The 26,897-nt window shown below is 36.1% G+C and overlaps 1 protein-coding gene across 1 annotated transcript in view; it reads left to right on the plus strand.

Moving 5' to 3' along the window:
• Positions 1-26,897, plus strand: part of LOC145292960 (tetratricopeptide repeat protein 17-like) — a 147,413-nt gene that overhangs the window by 5,535 nt on the left and 114,981 nt on the right. Inside the window, exon 2 of the mRNA XM_080139173.1 lies at positions 25,224-25,368. Within this exon, the coding sequence (XP_079995299.1) occupies positions 25,224-25,368 (145 nt within the window). The remainder of the gene's footprint in view (positions 1-25,223; positions 25,369-26,897) is intronic.

Genomic DNA, 26,897 nt, shown 5'->3' on the forward strand with positions numbered 1-26,897 from the left:
ATTAACTATTGTTATATCTCTGTCTATCATAAATAATGAAATTTACATTAAAACTGAAGCCTAGGTAATCGGTGAAAAATATGAAAGTAAATCAAATCGTCCACAGGAATAGTAGATGCTAAAAAGAAAACGCAAAGAAAAACAAAACAAATATATCATCCTGTAGATAATTGCTGCAAAACCGAAAAATAAATATTGCTACCTGTAATTGTTTTTTTATTTTTGAGGGCGGGGGGGGGTGTGATAGTGGCATGTAGGCATTTTTTTGCATGTTTATATTCCCAAACCATTGTTGTTTACATTTTTTTTGAGAGTTCTGGATGTCCAAGCAGACAAAAAAGACGTAAAATATAAATTTTTTTTACTTGGGCACAAATGTTACAGTAATTAAGGTTACCAGTATTTAATTGTGTGTTTATGAGTGGTTAATATGTGTGTATTTGTGTTTTTGTAGCACTATTGTCTCCACATTGTAAACTTTTTGAAGTGTTCGTTTATGTAGGAAATATTTTCATTTTGGAATATAAGAATTGTAAGAATTCAGCCAATCAGAATGGGCAGCATATGCCAAGGGAGCCATTGTTATTTATAAATCGGAAAGATTGTTTTATATCTATGTGTCTATGGACCAGTTATGATTGGTGTAATCGCAATATCTGTGGAAAGTGTAGATTTCCCTCCGGCATTGACTGATGGTTGTGGTGGGAGAACTAAATATATACGGGGGAAAAATAGAAACTCCTACCTCTGAAGATGTTACGGTTGTGATGGTGTTGCTCCTAGGATGCAATGTAGCATTTTATAACAATCTAATGTATCTGAAATGGTGGTCGAAAGTTACATAAGATAATGGCTAATAGCCTAGATGTATTGAATTTGTATGTGGCATCTATTGTTGCAAACCTACAGTACTTTAGTCCGGAGGGGAGTTTCTGCAGCATTTTATTATATAGATGACTACTGTTCTTGCGTATAAATGAAATAATGATTTAATATTTTTAGGCCTCGATTACTCATGAATTAAGGGTTATCTTTTTTTTTTTTTTTTTTTTTTATTACATATTCACCCCAAACAAGGCACATTGCCACTTTAATGTAGGGGGCTACTATCAAGGGAAACATCTACTGGGGTACTATGTAGGGATTAGGGCAGCGAGATGTTGGTTCACGTTGCACTTGAACTTATGCATGTCAGTACAGTTGGGGAAGCAGTGACCTGGAATGGAATTCCAAAGTCTAGCAGTTCTGGGGAAGAAACTACTGGAGTAGAAGGATCTTTTACATCTAGGGATCTCTACAGTGTGGGGGTGGGATTGTGTAGCTTGTCGGGTCTGTCGAGGGTGTTCACGTCGTGGGGGCACAAGTGCTTGCAGTTCTTCAGAGCATTCACCATTATAATACTTGTAGAACAGGCAGAGGGATGCAACGTTTCGACGATGGGACAGAGGCTGAAGTTTTGATGCCAGTTTGGGGCCTATCAGATTTGCGACTCTCTTTTGAACCCTGTCAAGGAGCGAGAGACTAGTAGCCGATGCACCGGCCCAAATGTGACAGCAATACTCCATACATGGGCGAATAGTGGCCTTATAGAGGTACATGATACTTTCGGGTGTTAGAAGTTTTCTAGCACGGTAGAGAGAGCCCACCTTCCTCGCAGCGGCCCTGGCAATGCCCTCGATGTAATTGTTCCAGCTCATGTTTCCTGTGAACGTTAGGCCAAGGAGCTTGAAAGACGTACTCTCAGCTAAAGAGTTGTTGGCCATTGCTATAGGTGGTAGAGAAGGTTTCTTGTAATTATTGAATGAAACCAGTTTTGTCTTGGTGGCATTGAACGTTACCATCCATTTTTGTCCCCATTCCACTACTGATTTGAGGTCATCCTCTAGTGTTTCTGCCATTACTTTAGATATATGTTCATTTGTTTTCCTGTCGTGCCTGCTATAGAGTGTGGTGTCATCAGCATATATACCCATCTCAGAGGCAGTTTTGTCGGGGAGGTCATTTATGAATATCAGGAACAGCAGAGGACCAAGGATAGATCCCTGGGGCACTCCCGCATTTATATTATATTGTTTAGACGTACGACCGTCGAGGACAACCTGGATTTTTCTCTTATCTAAGAAGGATTTAATTATGTTAAGTATTCTACCAGTGATACCGTAAGATCTAATCTTCCTGAGGAGACCCTCATGCCATACCCTGTCAAAAGCCTTAGATATATCTAGAGCTACCGCTCTGCCCTCTCCCGCTTTGTCCAGTGAATGGTATATGCGTTCAGAGATTACAGTGAGGATGTCTGCCGTGGAACGGGCTTGTCTAAATCCATATTGATGGTCGGTCAGAAGTTTAGCATCTGTAAGGTGCTGGACTAGAGCATGGTTAATTAAGGTCTCAAATATTTTGGCAAAAAGTGGGAGGAGGCTAATAGGGCGATAATTTAATGGGTCAGTTCTTTCGCCAGAATTCTTGAATACTGGTACAACAGAAGCAGTTTTCCAACAGCTCGGAAAGCAAGATTCATTGAGGCATTTGTTGTAGAGTTTGGAGAGAACTGGAGCTACTTCGGCTGAGCACTTTTTTAATAGCACAGCTGGGATGAGGTCGGGTCCACATGCTTTGGAAGTGTCAAGGTTTTTTATGATAGCATGCACCTGAGCAGGGGTGATTTCCAGATCGTCTAGCGTGGCGTCTGTCCGCATAGGAAAGTCAGGTAGGGGGTGGTTTAGAGGGTCCAGTGTAGAGTTGGAGGCAAACCGACTGGCAAGCATGTTAGCCTTCTCGGTTGCTGAGCAAAGAACCTCGTGATTGTTGGTTAGTGGGGGAATCGTTGATTGCCCATTATTTACTACACTGTTGTAGATTTTCCAGAAGTCACGAGTTCCTAATTTTTGTGCTTCGATGCGTTTTTTAGTGGTTTCCGTAAATTCCCTCTTAGCTGTCGCTATTTCTTTCTTAACGTTACTTCTAGCTTCTATGTACTTTTGTCTGTTTGAACTGGACTTATGTCGGTTAAACCTGCGGAATGCATGCTGCCTTTGAGCAATGGCAGTTGCGCAAGTCGAAGTAAACCATTGGGGAGAGTGGGGCTTGCTATAGAATTTCCGCATGGGAACATGCGCTTCGATTGCAGTTTTGAACCATTCAGTGGTCTCAGTTGCACACTGTTCAGCAGGAAGAGAAAAAATATTTCCCCATGGGGCATCTCTGATAAGATCTCTGATAGCTTCCCAGTCAGCCTTTTTATAATATCTCGTTGTTTTGAGCACTGGCTCTTCAGTTTTGGGTCTGGAGTTTAGGGCGATTTCAACCATTATTACCGCATGATCAGCGTTCCCAAGTGGGCTGTCGGCTTTCGTTACACAATCATCAGGAACTGTGGTCAAAAACAGATCTAATAGTGATGCGTGTTGCTCTTCCTGATCAGGGAAGCGGGTTGGGAAAGTAACAATTTGCGATAGGGAGTGAGATACAGAGAAGCTATGAGTTGCGCTGCCTGCTGCATCTGTATAAGTAGAGAATCCAAGCCAATTTTTGTGATGGACATTAAAGTCACCAAATACATGTACTTGGGCGCTAGTGTCGAAGGAGAGTGCTGTGTCTATGCTGTCAGATACTTTGTTTATTATGGTGCAGTCTTGGGTCGAGGGAGAGCGGTAGAGAAAGTAAAAGTAGCTAATGTTGTGTTGCATGATAAGTCTAAAGCACATAAAAGCTTGATCATCCGTTTCTAGGTTTGTTTCTCTAGTCAAGGGAAGGGTATTACGAATGTAAACTCCAAGTCCGTGCATATGTCTGTCAGAGTCCTTACGGCAGAGTGGGAGATATCCAGGCATGTTAAAGTAGTTAGAGGGGATGGAGGAGTGTAGGTTAGTCTCACTTAGTGCTAAGATATCCGGGGTATTTGTTAGGAGAAATGCTTCAACATCAGCTAAGTTAGTTCTAAGCCCACGGATATTTGTGAATGCAAGCCTCAAGGGAGGAGGCAAGTGTGATTTGTTTGTCCCTAAGCCTGGTTTAAGCTTGTTTTTAGATTGTACTGTCATCATGTTTTTTAACGAGTTTCAGTTGGGTTAGGGGAAGCCGAACAGAAGGTTATGCAGAATATCACACATGCATCACAAGTAGACCATCAGCTGACCCTCCATCAACTAGGACTGTGGCCTCAGGAAAGCCCACCGGGGATGAGTGCAGGGTCCCTTTCCATGCGCGCCATGGCACTGCAAACATCCCGATATTATTCAACTGTTGATGGAGCAGCCGCTCTAAGCGCTACCAAAGAGTTAGGGCTCCTGTACTACCAGTCGGAAACAGCAGCCAGTAACTGTCAATCCGGTACCCTCAACCCATCAGAGGAAGGTCAACCCAATCTATTTGCTCAGGCATATGTGGTACTCAAGCATTCTCAAGTGCCCAGCTTAAGGACTGGGGTGTGTCGGGAGTGGGGGAAACGGCGTTCATTGCCCTAGACAAGAAACAAGATCTACCAATGGGTGTTTCTGTCGAATCACTGTGATAGTATCTCTGCGCCTGACTAATAGGCAAAGAAGGAGTATGGAAGCCGGGCGATAGGCAGGACCTATCTACTCCTTAAGCAATTTAGGTATTGCAAACCGGTAATTTATTTGAGTCACCAGCTCTAGGAAGGTTGTCATCCAAGACTGAAGAGGCCTCCCTCCTCTCTGGTTTAGTTTCAGAGTTTTCCTTCTCCTAGACGGATGATCTGGAAGATTCACTGGGTCCGTCACCACTGAGAGGGTTTGCTTTTCAGTATCTGTCCACAAATAAAGACATATTTGACACAATATTTTGGCAAGCCAATGCTACATGATTTTGTAATTTAAATAAATTAACACCCCTTTTCACTGACATGATAATTCACACCACCTCATAACTTCTCTCAGCTCCAAATAATACATCAATGTTGCATATGTGCATGGCTTGCCTTCCTCAAAAAAACAAACTCTCCAGTTCTTCAAATGCAGCCTTAGATCGTCTCATTTTCATAAGCACAAAGAAAATCTGCCTCATGACCAATAAGGATAAAATTAACTGCATGGCGCCATTTTTTTCTGTTATTCAGCATGAGGGCATTTTTTTTGGAGGAAAGTAATTTCTGTGCACCCTACAATTTTCTCTACACTTCCTCTTTGATCTCATGATCACAAACAGGGCAGGGACAGAACGGCAGTTTTCATTGAGTACTTTTTCGAAGAGGAATGACATGAGCTTCATCCTCATCCTCAGTTTGTTTCAATAAATACTGTGTCAGCTGTGAGGCTACTGATATCAGAATCACTGTCTGATGGGTTTGATTTCAAATAGATCAAACGTTCACTATCCTCGCCATCATTTTTATCACTTTATAATGGTTTTGTTCATATCATTGATCAGAACTTTAATGTGACAAGACCCAAATTGCAGGTTGATCACCTCAGTAATGTGCTCAGTCTCATATTTTGTCCTGCACCTGCCGTGTGGGTTTTTAACTTGAACTACATCTCCTTTTTAATGCTTTCCCACAGTGTGCCTAAAGGTGATAATTTTGTCAAAAATGACCATCAAGCAAGGCACCCAAATTAAAAATTTTCGGAAAGTAGATAAAATTTCTGATTCAATGCAAAAAGATATCAGCTCAATATCTTATCTAGAACCAATTTTATGGTCTTTTGCATTATCAAAATTTTTTAAATTTAGAAAACTGAACTTCTATAATATTTTGTATATTACTTATAAAAAAATAGAATTTGACTTTTTTTTTTTTTTTTTAAGTGCTTTTACCCAACATTTTATATTATATAGACCATAAAATCATCAATACAATTGATTTTGACCTCCTTTTGCACCTATATTGCTTCATTCTGACCCCTTTTTTCATAATTTTAGCCATTTTTCGAAGAAAAATCTGCCAAATATTTGTATTCCATCTCAAATTACACTTGGAATATGACTTGAAGTTATGAATAAATAAATTACCAACTTATATCCTACATGAATCAATATTGTGGCAATCAAATCCCATTTGTAATAATTATCTGAGGATATCTAGGAGTGTAAATGTCAAGGTTAAGATCCCAAATTTTTCAGAATTCCAAAATCCGATTTAATATTGATTATTGAACTTCTCCAGAATCCAAAAACCCCTAAATCAAGCTGATTTGGCTACCTTAATGATACGGATTTTGAAAATTCTGTTTTGGATTCAATTCATCACCGCATTCTCATTTTGACTGCTTTTCAGGACCCTGGAAGATCTGGGAAATGAAAAAAAGCTGACAAAAATTTGCATTTACCCTCAAACTGCATTCACCTGGAAGATGTCTTTCAAGTCTGAGTGGATCATATTGAGCACTTTTCAGTAACTTCAGGGTAAAAAATAGTCATAGTTTTTGAAATTTATACTTGAGATTGAACCCCTATATTAATCAACAAATAGAAAACAAATTTGAAAACAAATTCAAATAATGTGTGAAGAACATGTCAGGGGAAAAATTTTCTAGTCAATTCATTTTCAAGTGATATGCATTGTGAGTTTGAACTGTGTGATCAGAGGTTTTGCATACTGTACACGACTTTGCTTCAGTGTGCTTTGATGTTATGTATATCAGATATGGATTTGATCGCTCCATTAATTGATGGTGAACATCTTCAATTTGCTTGTTGCCATCGCATTTCTTACTAAGGTGTTCCAGATAGTTCCAAATGGCCTTATTTCTGGTCTCTAACCCTTCATCAGAATACCACTCCAGACTCTCACCACAGTTTATTTTGATCAATTCAGCACTGTAAAATGGTTCCATGTAAAGTGTTGTTTTATGCTTGCCAAAGGAAAATTTATAAAAATTTTAATCATTGTATCCTTGCAGTGCTATTTGTACTTCTGTATTTTTCAGGTACAGTAAACTATGCGTAAGATAATGCTCATGCAGTTTTAACATGTTATCCTTGTGTTTTCTATTAGATGGTTTGCTAAGTAAGTCATCAATGATGGAGATCAATTCATCAGAATAGAATCTACTGCTTGTTTTCAATCTTTTGATATATGATCTTTCCCCCTTACCGAATTTACATAGTCCAAGCGCAGACTAGTCTTTTTATTAATGAGTTCTCTTACATCACTTTTTGCTTCAAAAAAGATGGTCACAATAATCAGCTCTTTTAATCCATGTTTTAAAATCAATATAACACTGATGCATCTTTAAATACCATGATGTAGCATTTATGTATGAATGTGTTGTTATGCAACGTGGGTTCAAATTCAAAAGTGGCGTCTGAGTAACTCCGCTTCTGGTTGCAAAATTTTTAGCCTTGATGCAGATATTTCCATTGTCATCTAACATGTTGAAGATATTTTGTATATCAGTAGCCGATCGGTTAATTTTGAAATCATCATCTTGAATTTTTAAGGTTGGTCCAATCGTTGACTTTGGATTTACAGAATATGTAATTTGCACTTCCCAAACCAGAGATGGCCTTCTTAAATTTCCGATCTTTCATTAAATCTTTCGTAACACAATTGACATATAAATTTTCATTATCAAAACTAATAGACAAGTCATTCATGTTCAATCCTTGTTTTATCATTATTTCCATGGCAGGTGCTCGTCTGAACTCCAATCTCTGGTCCCCCCTCGCCAATCTTTCACGAAAAACACCCGTCTAGCTGAATCCACTGTCAAAAGTTTCCCCCACTCTTTATCTGTGCCTAAATCAAAACGCGGATTCCATGAGCAGGGCTTCTTTCTTAGAACTGCACGCCTGTGGAACTCTGTTCCGTCTGCCTGCTTCCCACCGGACTACAATTTGGATGTGTTCAAGTCCAACGTTAACAAATTCCTAATGAACCACCCCCTTAAGTAAACACTTCATCAAATCTCCACACTAACGTAATGTACTTGCAATAACCCTTATCCTTGAGTGGCTTCCGGGCCTTGATAAGTGGTGATCACTGTGTAAAAAAAAAAAAAGAAAAAAAAAAAAGTAATTTCTAGTAAGATCTGTTTATCTGATCAGATAAATTGGTCTGAAGGAACATGCTGAATTTGGAATCTTGTTTTGTCATGAGTTCTTGTTTCTCTCCATCCACATCTTGTATAAGTTTCAGTGGAATTATACCATACTGAAGCATATGATCAGTTGTTGTCAGAATCCCTAACATTGTCCTCCTCCTCGTCAACACATTTCTTTGATTTCAGGGTAGGCATTGTACCTGCACCGTCACTGCCACCTCTCAGGTAGAATGTTAAATTGTTTAGGGATTGACAAGGGAAGATTTCTTTGACATTTTGGATTAATTGAAAATCAAATTTTATGGCTAAACTATGAGCGACAATCTTGTGATACCATCTTAAAAACAGGTTGAAGGAAAAGGGGAGATAACTCCAAATAATTCGAACTTGTGAGATTTTATAAAGCCATTATTAACATTGGGAGTGAAAAACTCAAATTTGCTTAAAAATGATTTTCTTCATAAAAATAAAACTACTTGATCAATTTATGTGATTTTTGGTGTACAATATTATTTTTTCCATTACGAGTATGTACATCATACGGATTTTTCTTTATTTTTCATAGGGTGGAATTCTGAATAAGTACCAAGAGTTGCACTGCAGATATTAGTCCTGATACTGTACTAATAAACCATCTCTTGGGGAATACATCCTAGCAGCTATCCTTTTTATTGATCTATAGGATCACTCAACAATGCTATTCTCTTACTAGACATATACACACACATAATATACAGTTGGACACCCCATTCTTTAGCAAACATTCTGAAGCTCCTGCTGTTAAATGCTATCCCATTGTCTGTCAGAATTTGTGGCCCCTTCTCAAGGAAAATAATTGAGATATGGTGGCAAAATCTTGTTGCAGGAGTTTCCAGATTGCAAACAAGTCCTTAATCAATGATTGTTAGATAGTGAGCGATCTTCATAAGTAACATCTATGCCCCCCTCAACCTTTTGCGATATGATCCTAATTTCTTCCTTCACCATCACATCTGTACCGAGACAATAGGCATTCACTTGCAACAAGACATAAATATAGATTTTATGGCCCTTTTTGTTGTAGAAGGAGTGATCTTCTAGACAAATTATGTTGTCCGTTTCATTCTAGGGTGAAGCTGTTTAAATGGATTCAGCGTATTTCTGTTTCATGTTGTTACTGACAGTGGCACATCCCTACAACACAGATTCTGCCTCTTGTTGCAGGACTAGTGATCTTGTCTGCTTTGTTTTAAGTTCACCTGATATCTGTAACTTCCACCATCTGTATGTACTCTTTGATCAGTTCCCAAAAGATTTGCAACCTTCTCTTAATGCGCATTTCACTTGAAATTGGTTTTTGCATTGGCTAAATATTGGTGAACACACAAGGTGTTTGTTCTAAATACAGTAGAACCCTGGGATACGGTGGCTCTAGAATGTTTTTTTTTTTTTTTCCAGGTTACGATGTGGAATAAGATGTTTTTCCAGCCCCTGGATATGGTATTTGCCTCGCCTTATGGTGTTATTTATAATGTTATTTGATTATATATGTGTGTATTATATACTGTACTATATTTTGTTAGTAATTTTTAATGCCGTATCCCGGGGTTCTACTGTATGGAATCTTGTCTCACGTTGTATGATATGCTCTACTCCCTTTTTTATAATTACTTAACGATCCTCAAGATGTGTCTTCAATCATGATTCGAACAGGACACATGCAGCAAAAGAATTGTCAATTTACAGGGCATGCTCCTTGCTATTGACACATGATACTTTTTAGTATGGGGCAACCTGACTTCCTCTGTTGACTGTCTCAATTAACATGTGTTTCTGGGTGAATGCCGAATGTTACTCATAGCCATTTGCACATTGGGAAAATGTCCAACAAGCTTTCCACAGAGACAGAATACCTTCTTCCTGGTAATAGTGTATAGGAGCTCATTCTTGTGTTTCCATTCCACATGCAACCTGGTCAAGCACCTTGACTCCATGCTTTTGTCACTCCAGGGTTTTGCTGACTAATCCCAAGTGCAACAAGTGTGCACTAACACTGGTTGCGAATGTGACACTTACCTATGTACACATCGTCAATGTATGCTGGAGTCAACTTCATTTGGTCATCTTAGGATAAGAATGCATCAACGATGGACCTCATTATTTGTGGAGCGACATGCAACCCAAATCCCAACTCCATCAAACAGTACCTTCTGCTTTGGTAATCAGTAGTCTGATAGGGCCACGGTGGCTCTCCAGAAATTGGAATGCTCTAGACTTGAAGATACTCTGCAAATAGCTTTGATCACATTTATCCGCATCGACAGATTGAAACACAAGTAGATTCCCATCATTACCAGGATCTCGGTTACACTTGTCTTTTCATTCCTCAGTCGAAAGCTGACAACCACAATTCCATATGGCTGTATATCATCACTGATAGTAACCACTTTAACAGTCTGCTTTTGCCATATCTGAAATATTTCCATGCTCACTGTGATGCAAGAGCATTTGAAATCAACAAGTGTAACATACATTTCCTACATGTATCTACTTTCACAGTTGGCAGCACTGAGTTCTTATTTTGTTTAGAGACAAAGCCGCATGACACATAACTGTCATTCTCTGAACTTTTTTCTGACAATCCGGAGAAACATGTCCCATTCCTTTATATTGGAAACAATACATACCACTCCATGTTTTAAAGTCTTGAGGTCCCTGTTATACCAAGCAAGGCAATTCCTGGCTAAATTGTTAATTCAATCACATTCGGAGTGCTTTTGTCTTTTTAGAGAAAGTCGTATTGGAAATTTCTATTTTGAATCGATTACCAGCTTTGGTAATAGTTTTTATTTCAGACTGACCAACTGTTTTCTGTTGAGCCCTTCAAATGTTGGTTCTTTTATTGAGACAATTTTTTCACTTGAGACTTTTGTGATTGCTATACTACAATTGTTCAGCTAATGAGAAACTTTGTTTACACATGGAGGTGGCGATTCCAACCAAGCCACAATATGTGAGCCTGGTCTTCTCTCAAGAGTAGCATACTTTGCTAGTTGTTGGCAAGTAAGTATATATATATATATATATATATATAATTTACTTACTTACTAGATGTACCCAGCGTTGTCTGGTATTAAACATAACGTTAAATTCCCAAAGAAAAATTAAAAAAAAAACAAAAAAAAACTGAAATAAACTGAGACATGGACATGAGATTGTTTTTTCTAAACTGTTCACTTCTTGTAAGTAAAAAAAATACTCGTGCTTTAAAGCTTGTGAGTGAAGTGCGATAACCATTAGGCCAGCTTGACACGTTCTATAGTTTTCAGACCTACTTATTCTTAACATAATGTAAACGATTCATGCATGCACATTCATGAAACCGTTGACAAACGGATAAAAATCTGACCCCCCCCCCATGTACCACATTTTTAATTTTGACTCTTTAGCAACCCTTTTTTCCAGATGAAAACTTATTAAAAATTTTTCCACGTGTTTGATTACCCTATATACCAAATTTCAAGTCTGTAGATGAAAAATTCGTTGAGTATATAGGTTGAGAGTTGTCCTCACACACACACACACACACACACACACACACACACACACATTTTCACTTTTATATAGCTTGTGTACTTTACTTTTCCATTTTTTTTTAACACAGCCATCGGTTCAATGTTTTTCATCCTTTCAGATTTTATGGAAATTTATCATTCCTAAATTATCAAGTATGATAGGTGCACGATTGTGACTTCTTAAACTTTGTAAACAAAAGTTTTCGTCCCAAACAATTTTTTTGTTAATCAGTCTGACCTGAAAATTTCTTGATAATTTAGTTAAAACAATGCTTTTCTCCATCCTACATTCTTAACATTAGAAATATAACTTTTCAAATTATGATTTGAAATGTGACACAATTTAGTTTCGGTGTTTCCTCTTCAACTGTCATTCAGATATGAGAAATATAACCTTTCAAACTTACAATTTGAATATAACCTTTTTAATCTTACAAATAAATTTGTTCATTTCAAGCAAAACTAGTATTTAGCAATACTTCTTAACCAAAAGTTTAACCCCAATTTATTTGAATTATTACATAATTAACTAAATTAATCAACATTGTACCAGTAAAACACCTCAAGGTATCACACACACACACACACACACACACACACACATTATAAAGAGGAGAGCAGAGCATATCATACAATGGGAGACAGAACTCCATACAGTAGAACCGCGGGATACAGCATTAAAAATTAGTAACAAAATATAGTACACGTGTATACAATCAAATTACTTGAGTTGGAAGCCACAGTTTAGTTTCAGAACAGTTTCTGATGGTTAGTTGTTCTATACAAGTCCTGGAGGTGACTGGTTCTCAGTAGACAGTTCTTGAGTTGGAAGTCACAGAGCAAAAGATTCTTCTTGTGTTGACACGAAGAAAACATATGCGAGATTGCTAAAGAAAAGGTTTAATTTTTATGAAGCAATTCTGGTTTCTGATTGGTTGGAAGCAGAATGTGAATTAATTTGATTTGTCAGTTCCTAGCAGCATCATTTATAAATAGAATCTCTCAACTGTGAGGAATCATACCCCTCATTAGTCAAAAATATTGCAACCCAGCCCTATTTTTTATGAGGAAGTTCTTTTGGTTCATTTTTTAATTCTGTTCAAAAATAGATATATATTTTTGTATTCATTTATACATAATAAAAATAGAAATTATTTGGATCTTAAAAGTTGAGCATGTAAAAAGAAGCCATTTTTAATTTTGTTCAAATATCAAAAAATATGTGTATAGAAAAGAGAAATAAAAGAAATGGATTTTTATTTTTACCTTAAAAAGGGTGGGCATGTGAAAAAGGAAGCCATTTCTTAAGTTTGATTATGCAGTCATGTTCAAAATGCAGATAGATATAAATAAATACACATGCAATATGTACCCGTTAAAAGGAGTTTATTTTCTTTGTTAATTAAAACAATGCAAAAAGAATAGGACATTTTTGATAAGAAAATTAATGTGCATAAAAAGTAAAAGTCGATTGTAATTTATGCATGCCTTAAAATAAGCATGAAAAAAGTATTTGTCAAAAAGAAAATTTACAAAGAAAATGTTTTCAAAAAAGTGTTTTTTCAGTAAAAGTATTAGTTAATAGGTTAAAGTGTTAATACAAATAAAATGGATGCAGTCTTGCCCAGGACATTTTCAAAAAAGTGTTTTTTGTTTTCAAAAAAGTGTTTTTTCAGTAAAAGTATTAGTTAATAGGTTAAAGTGTTAATACAAATAAAATGGATGCAGTCTTGCCCAGGACATTTTTCAATATATAGAAATTTATATATACACACAGGCCCGTGAAAAGTTATTCAAAGTCAAATCCTCCAACAAGTTTTTGAGGCAAAACGTTTTAAATTTATTCTTGTTATGGGTTCCATGAAGACCTCAGTGATATTTTGTTCTGATATGTAATTCAAAATAATGGATTCCTTTTTCACCTTGTTTTTGAAGTGGTATTTTATATCTATATGCTTCGATCATTGGTGGATTATTGTGTTCTGTGCTAAGACTATACTGGTTTGATTATCACAATTACTATAGAGCGTTTAGTTAATTCTGTCTCTAAAATAGTTTTTAGGATATTTTTAAGGTAGAGTGCTTCCTGGGTCGTGTGTGTGAGCGTGATAAATTCTGCTTCACATGTACAGAGAGATATAATCTGTTGTTTTTTAGATTTCCATGAAATAATAGCCCTATTTTCTGATAGTCTGAAACAATATCCAGACATACTTTTTCGATCTTCGTCATTTCCCTAATCTGAAAATCCTAATTTTAGGAGATTTTTTTATTTTCTAAATACTAAATTCTGTTTCTTAATTCCTCTTGAATAACAAAGGACTTGTTTAGCTCTGTTTAAATCCTTCATTGTTGGTCTTGATATTTTTTGTGATAGTTTTGTTACTGTGTAGCATATGTCGGGTCTCGTCGCAGTCATATACTATATAAGACTTCTATAATCACTCGATATAATTTATTGTCTATTATTTCAAATTCGGTGTATATATTTTTATTAATATCATTTTCGACCAGTGTAGAGTGTTTCTTGCACTCTCCCATTCCAAATTTTAATAGCATTTTGTCAATGTATCTCGATTGATTCATCGTAATAAGTCCTTTCCTTTGAGTAAATTCTATCCCCAAGAACCAGGATATTTTGCCAAGATCGGTAATTTTGAATTTTTTTAACTTCATCTGTTCTTTACATCGGTCAACATTATGTCACAATTTGATGCAATTAAAATATCATCAACCCACAAAACCAAAATCAGTAATTTATTGTCTTTGTGTTGGGTATATAAACAGGGGTCTGCTTCGCATTGTCTAAATCGTTGTTTAATCATATAATCATGAAATACTGTATTCCAACACTGAGCGCTCTGCTTTAAACCATACAATGATTTGTTAAGTCTCTACACGCTATTTTTATTTTTCATTATAAATCCCTCTGGAGGGGTAATATAAATTTCAGTCATTCAAATAAGCATTTTTACATCTATTTGATGGATGCGATTTGCAATAAAATTTTGATTGTCGTTAGGTTTGTGATCAGTGAAAACGTAGAAAAATATTCTATACCGTAAATCTGAGCGTATCCTTTAGCAACAAATCTAGCTTTGTACTGTTCAACGTCAGATGCTGTAGTCTTTTTTGTAAAGACCCATCTTGTAGAAATGACATGTTTATCTTTTGGAAGAGGTACTACCGAATAGGTATTATTTTCTGTTAAAGCATCTATTTATTTTTCATTGTTAATTTCCATTGATCACAATGTTCTGAATTAATTGCTTTGTTAAAGTTTTTTTGCGTATTATACATGGAATAGCAATAGTCGATTTTATAATCTTTCATATTGTTGGCCACAAAAAAATTGGGCCGTCGTCTACTTTTTTTGGGTATCTTTCGACTTTAACATCATCATGATGACGCATACTCTTGTCTCCGTCATCATTGTCTTCATTTGTTTTAATAATTTGAGGAAATATAATTTCATCCTCTTCATATGATGGAGTTTCGTCTTTAAAATTAAACGTGTCTGTGAATTTTACACATCGGATTCTTTTTATTTTATTTTTCTCTGGAAAAAATACTAAATTTGCTGGACTGTTTTTTATCCTACCCAAGAAATATACGTCTACCGGTTTTAATATTTAATTTACTCTTATCTATAAATGCGAAACAAGTTGAACCAAATACATGCATTCTGCTTAAATTTGGTTTTCTACCGCAGAAAGCTTCATATGGGGTTTTAGATATTCTTTTGTTAAAGCACCTGTTGTGTATATATGCAGCCACCACAAGTGCATATGTCCAGAGGTTTTTGGAGTTTTGATTCATCTTGCCATTTCAAAAAGTGTCCGCCATGCTCTTTCCGCAGTCCCGTTTTGGTGTGGCGATTTAGGGGTCGATTTTTCATGCTTGACACAATGGTTAATTAGTAAAAGTTCAAAGTCTTTATTAGTGAATTCCGTACTGTTGTATATATTTTTTAGTTGCTAGCAGGGTATCAGATTTGTTCTTTAAAAAATAAACCATTATTAAACCCAAATGATCATCTACAAAATTCAATGCATACCTGTAATGTTCTCTGGCCATTGGTTCCACGGGACCATTCAAGTCACAATGCACCAGTGATAGGATTTTTGTGGCCTTCTTGTCTGGTATGTTATATTTATATTTTGTTATTTTTCACTGTGTACAAACGTCACACTTAAAGTTTTTTGATGTTTTTATTTTCATTCCGTCAACTAGTCGGCAACTTTTTGATATCAGGAATATTACAGTGCCCAAGAATTTTATGCCATGTCTGTAAATCATGGCAGGCGGTTTTTGATGGGACTACGCTATTTAAATAATATAGTCTTCCATTTTCTTTAATGTCGAATACAGTTCTATTCGGGTACACCAGTTTTGATTTATTAGGGCTAAAGTTTATATTTGCACCTTGCTTAATGGCAGTTTGTACAGAAAATATAATTTGTTTAAATTTCGGAATTAGCAGAGCATTTTCTAGAATACAGAAACAAAGTTCACCTTAGCGAGATTTTAGCATCGCCTCTTTTCAAAATGATATCTTTTACTCGACTGCCCTCGGCGAGTTCTACAAATAATTCCAAGGCTTAAAGTTGGGATCAAAATTGATAAAATCAGATTCCTTTGTAATCACATGTGCCGTTGCACCACAATTGACAAGAAAGTTATTGTTTGTTGAAGCGTTAAACATACATGAAAATAAAAATGTATGTTCGCTTACGGAACTCTCCATGTTTTTAATGGCGTCTCTTTTGAAAGTCCTGTACCTACATTGGAAACTCTTGTGATTAGGTCGGTCACAATAATCGCAAATAATTTTTGTACTTTTCTTAGGAGAAAAATTGTTTTTGGCAAAGTTGCGGTTTTTATTCCAGGCATGGGTATAATTTAATTTTGGTGTTTATGTGTGTGTATTTTTAAATTTCATGATATTTGTAGATTCGTTTTTTTCTGTGATCTTTTTCTCAGTTTCCTCGTAACTTCTGAGTGCCACCTTAAATTGACTAAATGTCATGGGTTTTTCTTTCTGGGTTATCACAGTGGTAAATGGCTTGAAATCATTCGGTAATCCTTTGAGTACCATAGAGATTAACAGACTGTAGCTAATAATTTCAGACATTTTTAAAGAATTTGTGGTGGTTTTGGCTCTTATAATATAATCGATAATTGTTTCAGCTTCCATTCGTTTTAGAGATGTCAGTTCAGTATATAAAGAAATAATTTTGGGTTTTCCTTTCGATAAATAATGCTCTTTTAATATGTTCAATGCTTGCAGCCATCTTCCAGGGCTTCTCTCATTACCAGTGATAGACTTTGATCATCTAAGCGCTGTATTAATTCCGCAAAGACAGTTGCTTTCAAAGTCCAAAGTCGAGGTTGTTTCTTTTTTCAGGTTCTTGCAGGGAAGAGAAAAAGGCATCCCCCACTAAGCCACGAAGCCTATTTTGTACTCTGTCAAGGCAGGATAGGCTGTTTTAGGCAGCTCCTGCCCAGATGTGGCAGAAGTACTCCATCCTTGGACGTACTTGGCTTTTATATAGATAGAGAATTGCATCAGCAGTGAGATAACTTCTGGAGCGGTAGCAGGATCCTACCATTTTTCCAGCGACCTTGGCAACTGACTTTATGTACGTGTTCCATTTCAGGTTAGGAGTAAAGTTCAAGCCCAGAAGCTTATCAAAACATGGGGCTTCTCCTAGACGAGAACCATCCATTTCAATTGATGCCAGATGGGGATCAGAGTGTTGATGATCTAAAGATAGGAGCTTGGTTTTAAATGCATTAAAAGTAACCAGCCACCTCTTCCCCCACTGTACCACATGCTTGAGATCAGAGGAGAGAGAATTTAGTTTTGTCACAAAGAAAGTGTTTAAATGATAGTTTAAGGTTTTGAAAATAATGTTCAAATTCCTGATGGTTACAAGAGAACAAAAGCAAAAACGTGATTAAGTATTGATACATATAAGAAGTGTTTGAATTTAATTATGATAATATAGCTGTAAATGAAGTAAAAAAAAAAATTGAATACTTTTGTACCCAGCGATTCTAAACACCATTTTGAATGATACATTTGTCAGATAGCATGTTTTGATCAGATCATAATCTATGTTGATTATCCAATGAAAAAATATTTTGAATTATGAGCAGCATATGCTACTGAAAAAATTACCAGGCTATATAGAATATATACTTGATTAAATCGATTGGAATTTATCTTTTCTATGTAAAGAATACAAACTGAAAATTTACCTAAATAAATGGTGAGTTAGAATCAAATATCAATTTGTTAGATGCAATGCTATTTAGGTTTAACTTTGAAAATCCAAATGGTGTTTCTTTATATATCAGATATAGAAAAAGATGGGGGAAACTGTATGACCACATAATCAAAAAAGAACAGACGTATATATATATAGAGAGAGTGAGATAGGAGAGATTGAAAGATTCATATAAAAATATAGCTTGTCTAGTCAGATACTGTTAACTGAACCGTAACCCATACTACTTTTTCACACATTTAATCTTGTTTGTGGGACACCTTTTTTGGTTTATGGTGACATTCTCTGAGTGGGTCGCTAAATAAATTGTCATGTAGTCGATCATAATTTAGCTTATAAATACTATGAGGAGGAGAAAGAACAAATGTAGAAAGTGAAATATCGTGAGCATTGCTTGTGCAATGCACCGTGCAATCACTCAGTAAGGAATGCAAATTAGAATAAAAAGCAAAAAAAAAAGCAACAAAATTCTGAAATCAAGTTATTTTTCTCAACACCCACACCACCTGGTTTTAGAAATAGTGAAGAAAGTACTGTATGTGTCATACAATTGAACATGATTCCCTTTGAGGACAAAGTTAGACACAAGGTCACTTTTTGAATAGGGAAATTCAACTACATATATATTCAATTTAGTAGCTAGTATCTGACTGATTAGTTGAGCTAGAAGTAAATGGAGATCAAAAGCAAGAAATGTTTCTGAATTTTTTTAGATAATTTGGATTATTCAGATTATTGTTTTCATCTTGTGTGTTACTGTTACAATCTTTTGGTCAATGTAAACTGACTTTCTTCGGGTGTATTTTGTTGAACTCTGTGGAATCTGTACAAGGTTTTGAATGGAAGCCTTTATTTAACCCATGGGGGTAGCATGCTCTTATTCCGTCAGAACCATGGTGTAATGGATAAAGTACTAAGTAAAATTCTGGAGATTGAAGACTCAATCTTCCGTGCAGATATTACTAATAATACAATTGTGAATTACCTAAGACTCGGATTGTGGTTGATGGAATGAGAGCGTGCTATCTCTGTGGATTAAATAAGTTTTTTCTAATTCTGTACAGATTCTTGAGTTCAACAGAAAGATTCCAGAGTTTTTCAAGATCCACATAAAGAAGGTTACATCGGCTGAAACATTGTGAGATTAACACTCGTCCAAATCAAAGAAACAAGAGAGTTGGTATATGAGCAAGTTGGTATGTTCTGTTGTGTATATGGGATGGCCAAGTCTATTTTCTGGATTGGTTAGTAGACCATATGAGAAATTTTTGAATACAAGTAAATGAAGGAATGCTGAATATTGTTGCTACTTGCCTTCATATAAGGACAAAATTAAACAACATAGTTTTTTTTTCTTTTTTTTTTTTTTTTTCCAATTCTTCAGAATAAGGTCCTACATTAATTAAACAAAATAACTGAGTTTTTTTTGTTTGATTGAAAGAGTAGACATAATCTGGTAACAGTTCCTGATCATACTGCTGAGACGCTGAATAATAGGATTTGTTTTCATGATTATTGCTAGTTTTTATTAGTTTGAAGTACTTTCAGGTAATGTATTTTTAGCCATGTAGGTGGTTGAGGTTTCTTGTAATTATTGAAGGAAATGAGCTTAGTCTTAGCAGCATTGTTGATCATTATTTTGGATTGAGCTGTCATTGCATTTTATTTCGTAGTTTCAGTTTGGGGTGAGAGGTGCTAGACAAAGTGAATGTGCATAGTAACCATCATGCAATGCAAGTAGACCATCAGCTGACTTCTCATCCGTAGGAATGTGGCCTCTGGAATGCCCACCAGATGAGTGCAAGGTCTCTTTCCATGTGCGACATGGCACTGCAAACATCCTGATATTATACAACTGATGATAGAGCAGCCACTCTTAGCGCTATCAAAGAGTTAGGTCTCCTGTACTGTCCGCTGGAAACAGCAGCTAGCCACTGTCAAACCGGTACCCTCAAACCTGTTAGACAAGAGTGATCTAGTCCAATCATGTTAGCACACATGGTAGAAAAGCACTCCCAAAATGCCCAAATTTAGGGGAAAGGAAGGGAATGAGGTGGATGTGGGAGATGGCAATCATTGCCCCAGTCAGGAAACAAGGCTAAGCACTGGGCATCTCTAATGAGTCCCTGTGATCGCACCTCTGCTCCTGGCTAATAGGCAAAGGAGTATGGAAGCTGGGCGGTAGGCAGAGCCTATTTATTTTTTAAGCAGTTTAGGTTTGCAAACCGGTGATTTGATCGAGTCACCAGCTCTAGGGAGGTTGTCGACCAGGACTGAGGAGGCCTCCCTCCTCCGTTTGGTGTCAAGATGTATGAGGTCAGTGGCACAGGTTTACATATTGGACTTTTCCTTCTCCTAGATGGATGACTTGACTATCAGCACAGAGAGGGTTTTCCCTGCATCTGGTTTCAAAGCCAGGTACTTCGATGTCCCCCTACATGGGTAGTTAGGATTAAGAGTTAGTATCAAAGATAATTAGTATCTGCTTTGAAGTTACGCTCCTCAAAATAGGATTAATCACGCATTTTGAGTGAAGGCATGTATGAGTATGGGTTGTAGATTTAAGATTAATATCTACTAGGATTCAGCAAGGATTAAATATGGTTTGTGGATTAATAAATACATTGGAAAAATTAGAATATAAAGAGTTGGAGTATGATTCGAAATGTGCTTTAGCTGTTAGTTTTCACCTAAAGACAATCAACAGTACTTTCACTCATCTAAGATAAAGAAAGATATAGAGTTGCTACTTAATATAAATCACTTTAAATCTAAGTATAAACTATAGCTAATAAATATCTATTTTATAGATAAGCTATAGAATATAAATACAAGTTAAGCTAATGCATGCCTTAGCAACAGAAATCTATAGAGGTTTAGTATTTATTGATTTAGTTTGGATATATATCGTGTCCGTAGAGCCCTGTTATCTTTAGTTGACCTTTGACAACTAAATATTTTCGTTTACTAGCCAAATAGAAAACTTACTAGCCAAACCCACATGATTTTTAGAATATAACATTTTAGTTCTGTGATTTCTTTTTAATAAGTGTAATTCTATATATATATATATATATATATATATATATATATATATATATATATATACAACAAATTTTATGTTGATACTTGAAGGTATAAACATTCTAATTTCTTCAAATATTTTTTTAAACAGCCTTTGTTAAAAAAAGAGTATATTGTTCTATTAAACTCTTATTGTTTAAATAATTTAACTTTGTTCGTTTTATTAAAAAAAAAAAAGTTGAAAAAGATATTTTTCACTCGGTAATAAGCTTTGGAAGATGGTCAGTGAAAGAAATACAATTGTCAAAAGATAAGCGTTTCAGTATTTCTAGTCGCCACTTTGAAAAATCACTCACAAATGCGACTGTTTCACTCGCAATGTAGAGCCCTGATCAAGGTGAAATTTTCAAAATTGGTTATTTTGAATTTGTACATAAACGTAACATTTAAAAAAATTCTTGTGATTTCTGTGGTGAATAATGGACAATCAACAACCATGAACTCCCTTGCATGGCAACTGAGAAAGCTGACATGCATACTCAGTGGTTTGCCTCCAACTCCACCGTAGACCTCTCAAACCACTCTCTCTCAAATTTCCCTTTGCAAACAAAAGTTACATTAGTAGATTTGTAAATTACCTCTTCTTTTGTCCATTTCCAAGATGTATGGGTCGGATTTCCTCTCCGTCATCTTAATTAAGAACTGCTTTGTTGAGCTAGTACCTGTCCTCTCAAAATTCTTCAACAAATGTCGGAGTCTTGCTTCTCTGATAACTGGAAAATTACCTCCATTGTACCCGTATTTAAGAAATCTGAAAGAACTCTCTGAATTATCGCTCCATCAGTCGCCTGTCCCTCTTTGCTAAATTCTTTTTTAATCAATCAAGCACTAGTCTACCATGTTGTAAATGCTAAGCTTCTTTCTACCTAACAGTATGGATTTAGGCAAGCTCATTCTCCTGCAGATATTTTAACCATCATCTTTGAACACCTATAGCATGCACTACTGGGGAAGCTAGAGTTGTACCCCTTGATATATTCAAAGCATTTGACAAGGTCTAACATGAAAGAGTTCTCATGAAAATTAAATCCATTGGTATATTTGGACGAATACTCAACATAATCCGATCCTTCCTGGACAAGAGAAAAATCCAAGTTGTCCTCTATGGTTATATGCTAAAGCAACTTGATATTAATGCAGGTGTGCCCCAAAGGTCGAGCCTTGGAACTTTATTATTCCCAATATTCATAACTAACCACCCTGATAAATATATTTGTTAATAACACTACGCTTTGTAATAGACAAGAGGTTAAAATGAATGTACACATATCTAAGACAATAGTAGAAATCCTAGAAAACTAACATCATTTGGTAGTGGAATGGGACTATAAATGGATTGTAACATTTAATGCTACTAAGACTAAGCTTCTTTCCTTTAACAACTACAAAAAAAACCTTCTCAACCACCAATTGCCATGACAGATAACATCCTACTCTAGAGTATATCTTTTAAACTCCTCACATTAATATTCACAGGCAACATAAATTGAGAATATTGCCAAGGCTGCTGCAAAGCTCCCTCTACCATGCTAGAAAAATTCATATGCCAGAGTAATTAGATTAGTTATACAGGGAATTATGTGGGGAGTTGAGCAGTAGTGATGTTTGTTTGCATTACATTTAAACTTCCGTATGTTAGTAGAGTTAGGAAGGAAGAAGCAGGGAGGGAATTCCAAAGTCTGTGGGAAGAAAGTGTTAGAATATAAGGCTTTCTGGCATTTAGGGATCTCAACAGTGAAGTGGTAAGATTTTGCCGCTTGTTGGAAGTATGTACATCAAAGAGGCAGAAGTGCTATGAGTTCATCAGTGTACATTCTATTAAATTACTTGTAAAATCGGCACAGGACGCAACGTTGCGGCAATGGGACAAGGGTTGGAGCTTGGTCGATAGTGTAGGAACTATTAGTGAAGACTTTTTTGGACTCTGTCTAAAAGGAAGAGACTAGTAGTAGATGCACCTGCCTAGATGTGGCAATAATACTCCATGCATAGGCGAATGGTAGATTCTCTCTGGTATGAATAATTTTTTAATATGGTAGAGGGAGCCCATCTCCTTTGTAGCAGCCTTGGCAATATCATCAATGTATTTGTTCCAGTACATGTTGCCTGTGAATATTAAACGAAAAAGTTTGAACAATTAGCTCTCAGGTAGGATTTCATAGAAATCAGTGGTTGAGAAAGTTTCATGTAATTGTTAAAAGTAAGAAGCTTACTCTTAGTAGCATTAAATATTACCACTCATTTATGGCTCCATTCCATGGACCAAGTAAAGAATAGATAACCTGTAGTAATCTCTAAACACATACTTAAATCATTCGTTGACATCTATGCTGATGACACCACCATCTACAGCAACACATCAAAGGCTGTAAATGACAAAGTTCTCTCTGATTCTCTCTCCTCTGATCTCGAGCGCATGGTTCAGTGGGGGAAGACGTGGCTGGTTACCTTTAATGCATCTAAAACCAAACTCCTATCCTTACATCATCAACGCTCTGATCCCCATCTGGCATCAATTGGGATGGATTGCTCTCGTCTGAGAGAGGCCCTGTGTTTTGACAAGCTTCTGGGTTTGACCTTTACTCCTGATCTGAAATGGAACATGTACATTAAGTCTGTTGCCAAAGTCGCTGGAAAGATGGTGGGATCCTTCTACCGCTCCAGAAGATATCTCACTACTGATGCAATTCTCTATCTATATGAAAGCCAAGTACGTCCAAGGATGGAATACTGCTACCATATCTGGGCAGGAGCTGCTAAAAACAGCCTGTCCTGCCTTGACAGAGTACAAAATAGACTTTGTGGCTTAGTGGGGGATGCCCTTTTCTCTACCCTGCAACCTCTCTCCCACAGAAGAGACGTTGCGAGCCTATCCTTGTTTTATCGTTATTTCCATGGCAGTTGCTCGTCTGAACTCCAATCTCTGGTACCCCCTTGCCAATCTTTCACGAAAAACACCCGTCTAGCCGAATCCACTTTGAAAAATTTCCCCTACTCTTTATCTGTACCTAAATCAAAATGTGGATTCCATGAACAAAGCTTTCTTAGAACTGCACGCCTGTGGAACTCTGTTCCGTCTGCCTGCTTCTCACCTGACTACAACTTGGATTTGTTCAAGTCCAACATTAACAAATTCCTAATGAACCGCCCCCTTAAGTAACTTCATCAAATCTCCACATTCACGTAATGTACGTACTTGCAATAACCCTTATCCCTGAGTGCCTTCCGGGCCTTGATAAGTGGTGACCACTGTAAAAAAAAAAAAAAAAAAAAAAAAATAGATGAAAACTGCACATTTCAAGTGACACCGGTTGTTCGACCTTGACATTGCCATTGGTTGTTTGTAAACACATCAAATAGCAGACATGGTCGAATGTTCACGAGCAAGATTTTTTATAAATTTATTTACAAAACTTAAGATTTAAAAGAAAAAAGTATATTTACAAAACATTTTAGTATTAAATATTTAGAAAACTTTTAAGGATTAAAATTTTTTTTCTATTTATACAAAACTTTTTAATGTAAGTAACAAAACGAACGTTGACGTGTTTACAAACAACTAATGGCAATGTCAGGGTCGAACAACCGGTGTCGCTTGAAATGTGCTCCAGTTTTTGTCTTCTACTACAGGGTATCTATTCTTTACTTGGTCTTATTCCACTAGACTGGAGATCATTTTCTAAGATTTCTGCCTTCACCTTCGATATGTGTACATTCGCCCCCCCCCCACCTAGTCATGTCTATTGTAGAGCATTGTCATCAGTAAATATAGCCATTTGAGACAATTTTATCAGAAATCATTTATGAATATCAGGAATAATGAAGGTTCAAGGGTCTACCTCTGAGACACATCTGCATTAATATGTTGTTTGGATGTATGACCATACTTGCTTCTCTACAAGGGCCTGGTGCTGCCAGATCAGGTTGTCTTAAGGTATTGGCTTTCTGAGACGAAATACACCTGGCATTGATGCTTTTTGTTTTTGTGAAAATTGGCTAGTCAGAAACAAAGTTTAATTTTTCAGCTTAAATGCTATTTGGGTTGGACTTTGAAAATCTGACAAGATAATTTAAGGTTATGTTCCTGTGTTTGTCTGATTTGTTGGATGACACAGTGTTCAATATGTGACAACTACCATGCTGTTTTTTGTTGACTGTATAACATGATATAATAAAAAAAAAAATGAAAATTGGCTAGTTAGAAGTTGAAATGCTATTTAGGTCTGACTTTGAAAATCTGACAAGACAACTTTGTTTGCTTATATTTTTGTTTGTCTTGTTTGTAGGCTGATACAGTGTTCAATATGCGACGGCCATATGACTTGGTGGCCTTCATGAAGCAGGAAGAAAGGGCTGTGATGTTGGATAATTTGAAAAAAGAGCTTCTGAGCCGCAAAGATGAGATTGATAAAAGTGAAGATCGAGATACAGGTAAGTTCATGCAAGGAAGCGTGTGGTGAATGACCTAATGGATGCTGTTGCATATTATGGAATTGGCTCTGTATATAGTGGCCAGTAAAACTTTAAAAAACAAAAACTCCTTTCTAGTGGTGTAAGGTGCATTGACTTCACCCATAGGGCAAAGTAAATACTGCAATCCTAACCAGTATCATATTGTATTGTAGTTTATAAAAATTGTTAACTTGTGTTTATGTTGGACAGGTCATGATTAACTATTCGTTGACTCCATCTGAATTTGGTGCTTGAATTTGACATTTGCTTGTAATGTGAACATGTGATCTTGTTCATTTCTCTAACAAACATATTTTTCTTGCAAATAAAATAACAACTCTAAATCTTGAAACGAGTAACACTGTCTTATTTTAAGAGGTTTAAAATGACGGTTTCTTTACCAAGCAACAGATTTTCAATAAGAATGACAGTTACGCAAATATCAAGTCTGTTAACTTAGTATAAAGGTCAATCTGTCCTTGAGTAGAACAAACCAGAAATGCACCCTCTTTCCTGTTCTGCTTGAAAATAAAATATACATTAGTGGAGCAGGTTATCTCAATATTCGATAAGAATCTTACATTTGGTGATACAAGCACCAAGTGAAAGATTGTTTCAGCAATCTACCCACTAATATATAGTAGTTAGTTTTGAAAATATATATGGCACATACACATTAGCAGAATCTAGATCTCAGTGTTGCTCAGGTGAAATAAAAAAGAATGATTTAACTTTTTTCAATAACCTAAGCCTATGTTGCAGAAAAACATTCTGTGCATGAATACAGTTTTATCCACAAATTTCATAAAACAAATTAGTATTATCAACATAATTTTATTGAAGCAAATACACTTCATTAAAAGCATTTTGTTCTTTTTACATATCTATTTGTGCCCAATTCCATTTAAAATAATTAATCAATTGTATAAAGTACTTGTGGATGTCCAGCAGCTAAAACTCGTAAACTACATAATAAGTACCCACAAAGTTAGTATTACTAGTACTGTGAAACTAATCTACACTCCTTAATCTTTCTAATCACTTTGACATTCCTTCTACTCTGCTGTATCTGAGTCTATATTTGTAACACCCTCCCTTTGACAAGAGAATATAGTAAAGAATCAGATGACAGGCTTACATATGTGATGCTGTTGCTTAGGCAGAACTCCAATGTCTCATCAGTGTAGCTAGCACCATGAAATTCAACACCTAAGCCAAGTGAAATGCAACTGGTGTCTGCCAATTAAATGCTATAATTAATGGAAGTATTACAATATTTCTAATACGGACCTTAATTACATTAGCTATTCATCCACTAGTATATAATGGGATATATATATATGTAATCTTGATATTGATACTGTAGTACCTTTAACGTATGTATGTGTGTCACAATTTCCAGATTATAAATTATTTGATCAGGAGATCTTAATTATTTAAAAGGATAGAAAGTGATCCCATACTATGAACATTAAGTTAGTATATGGATACACTAATTTAATGTTCAT

The sequence above is a fragment of the Euprymna scolopes genome, chromosome 14 (assembly GCF_053919585.1).
Source record: "Euprymna scolopes isolate OS-2025 chromosome 14, ASM5391958v1, whole genome shotgun sequence".
In the NCBI taxonomy this organism is placed as follows: domain Eukaryota; kingdom Metazoa; phylum Mollusca; class Cephalopoda; order Sepiida; family Sepiolidae; genus Euprymna; species Euprymna scolopes.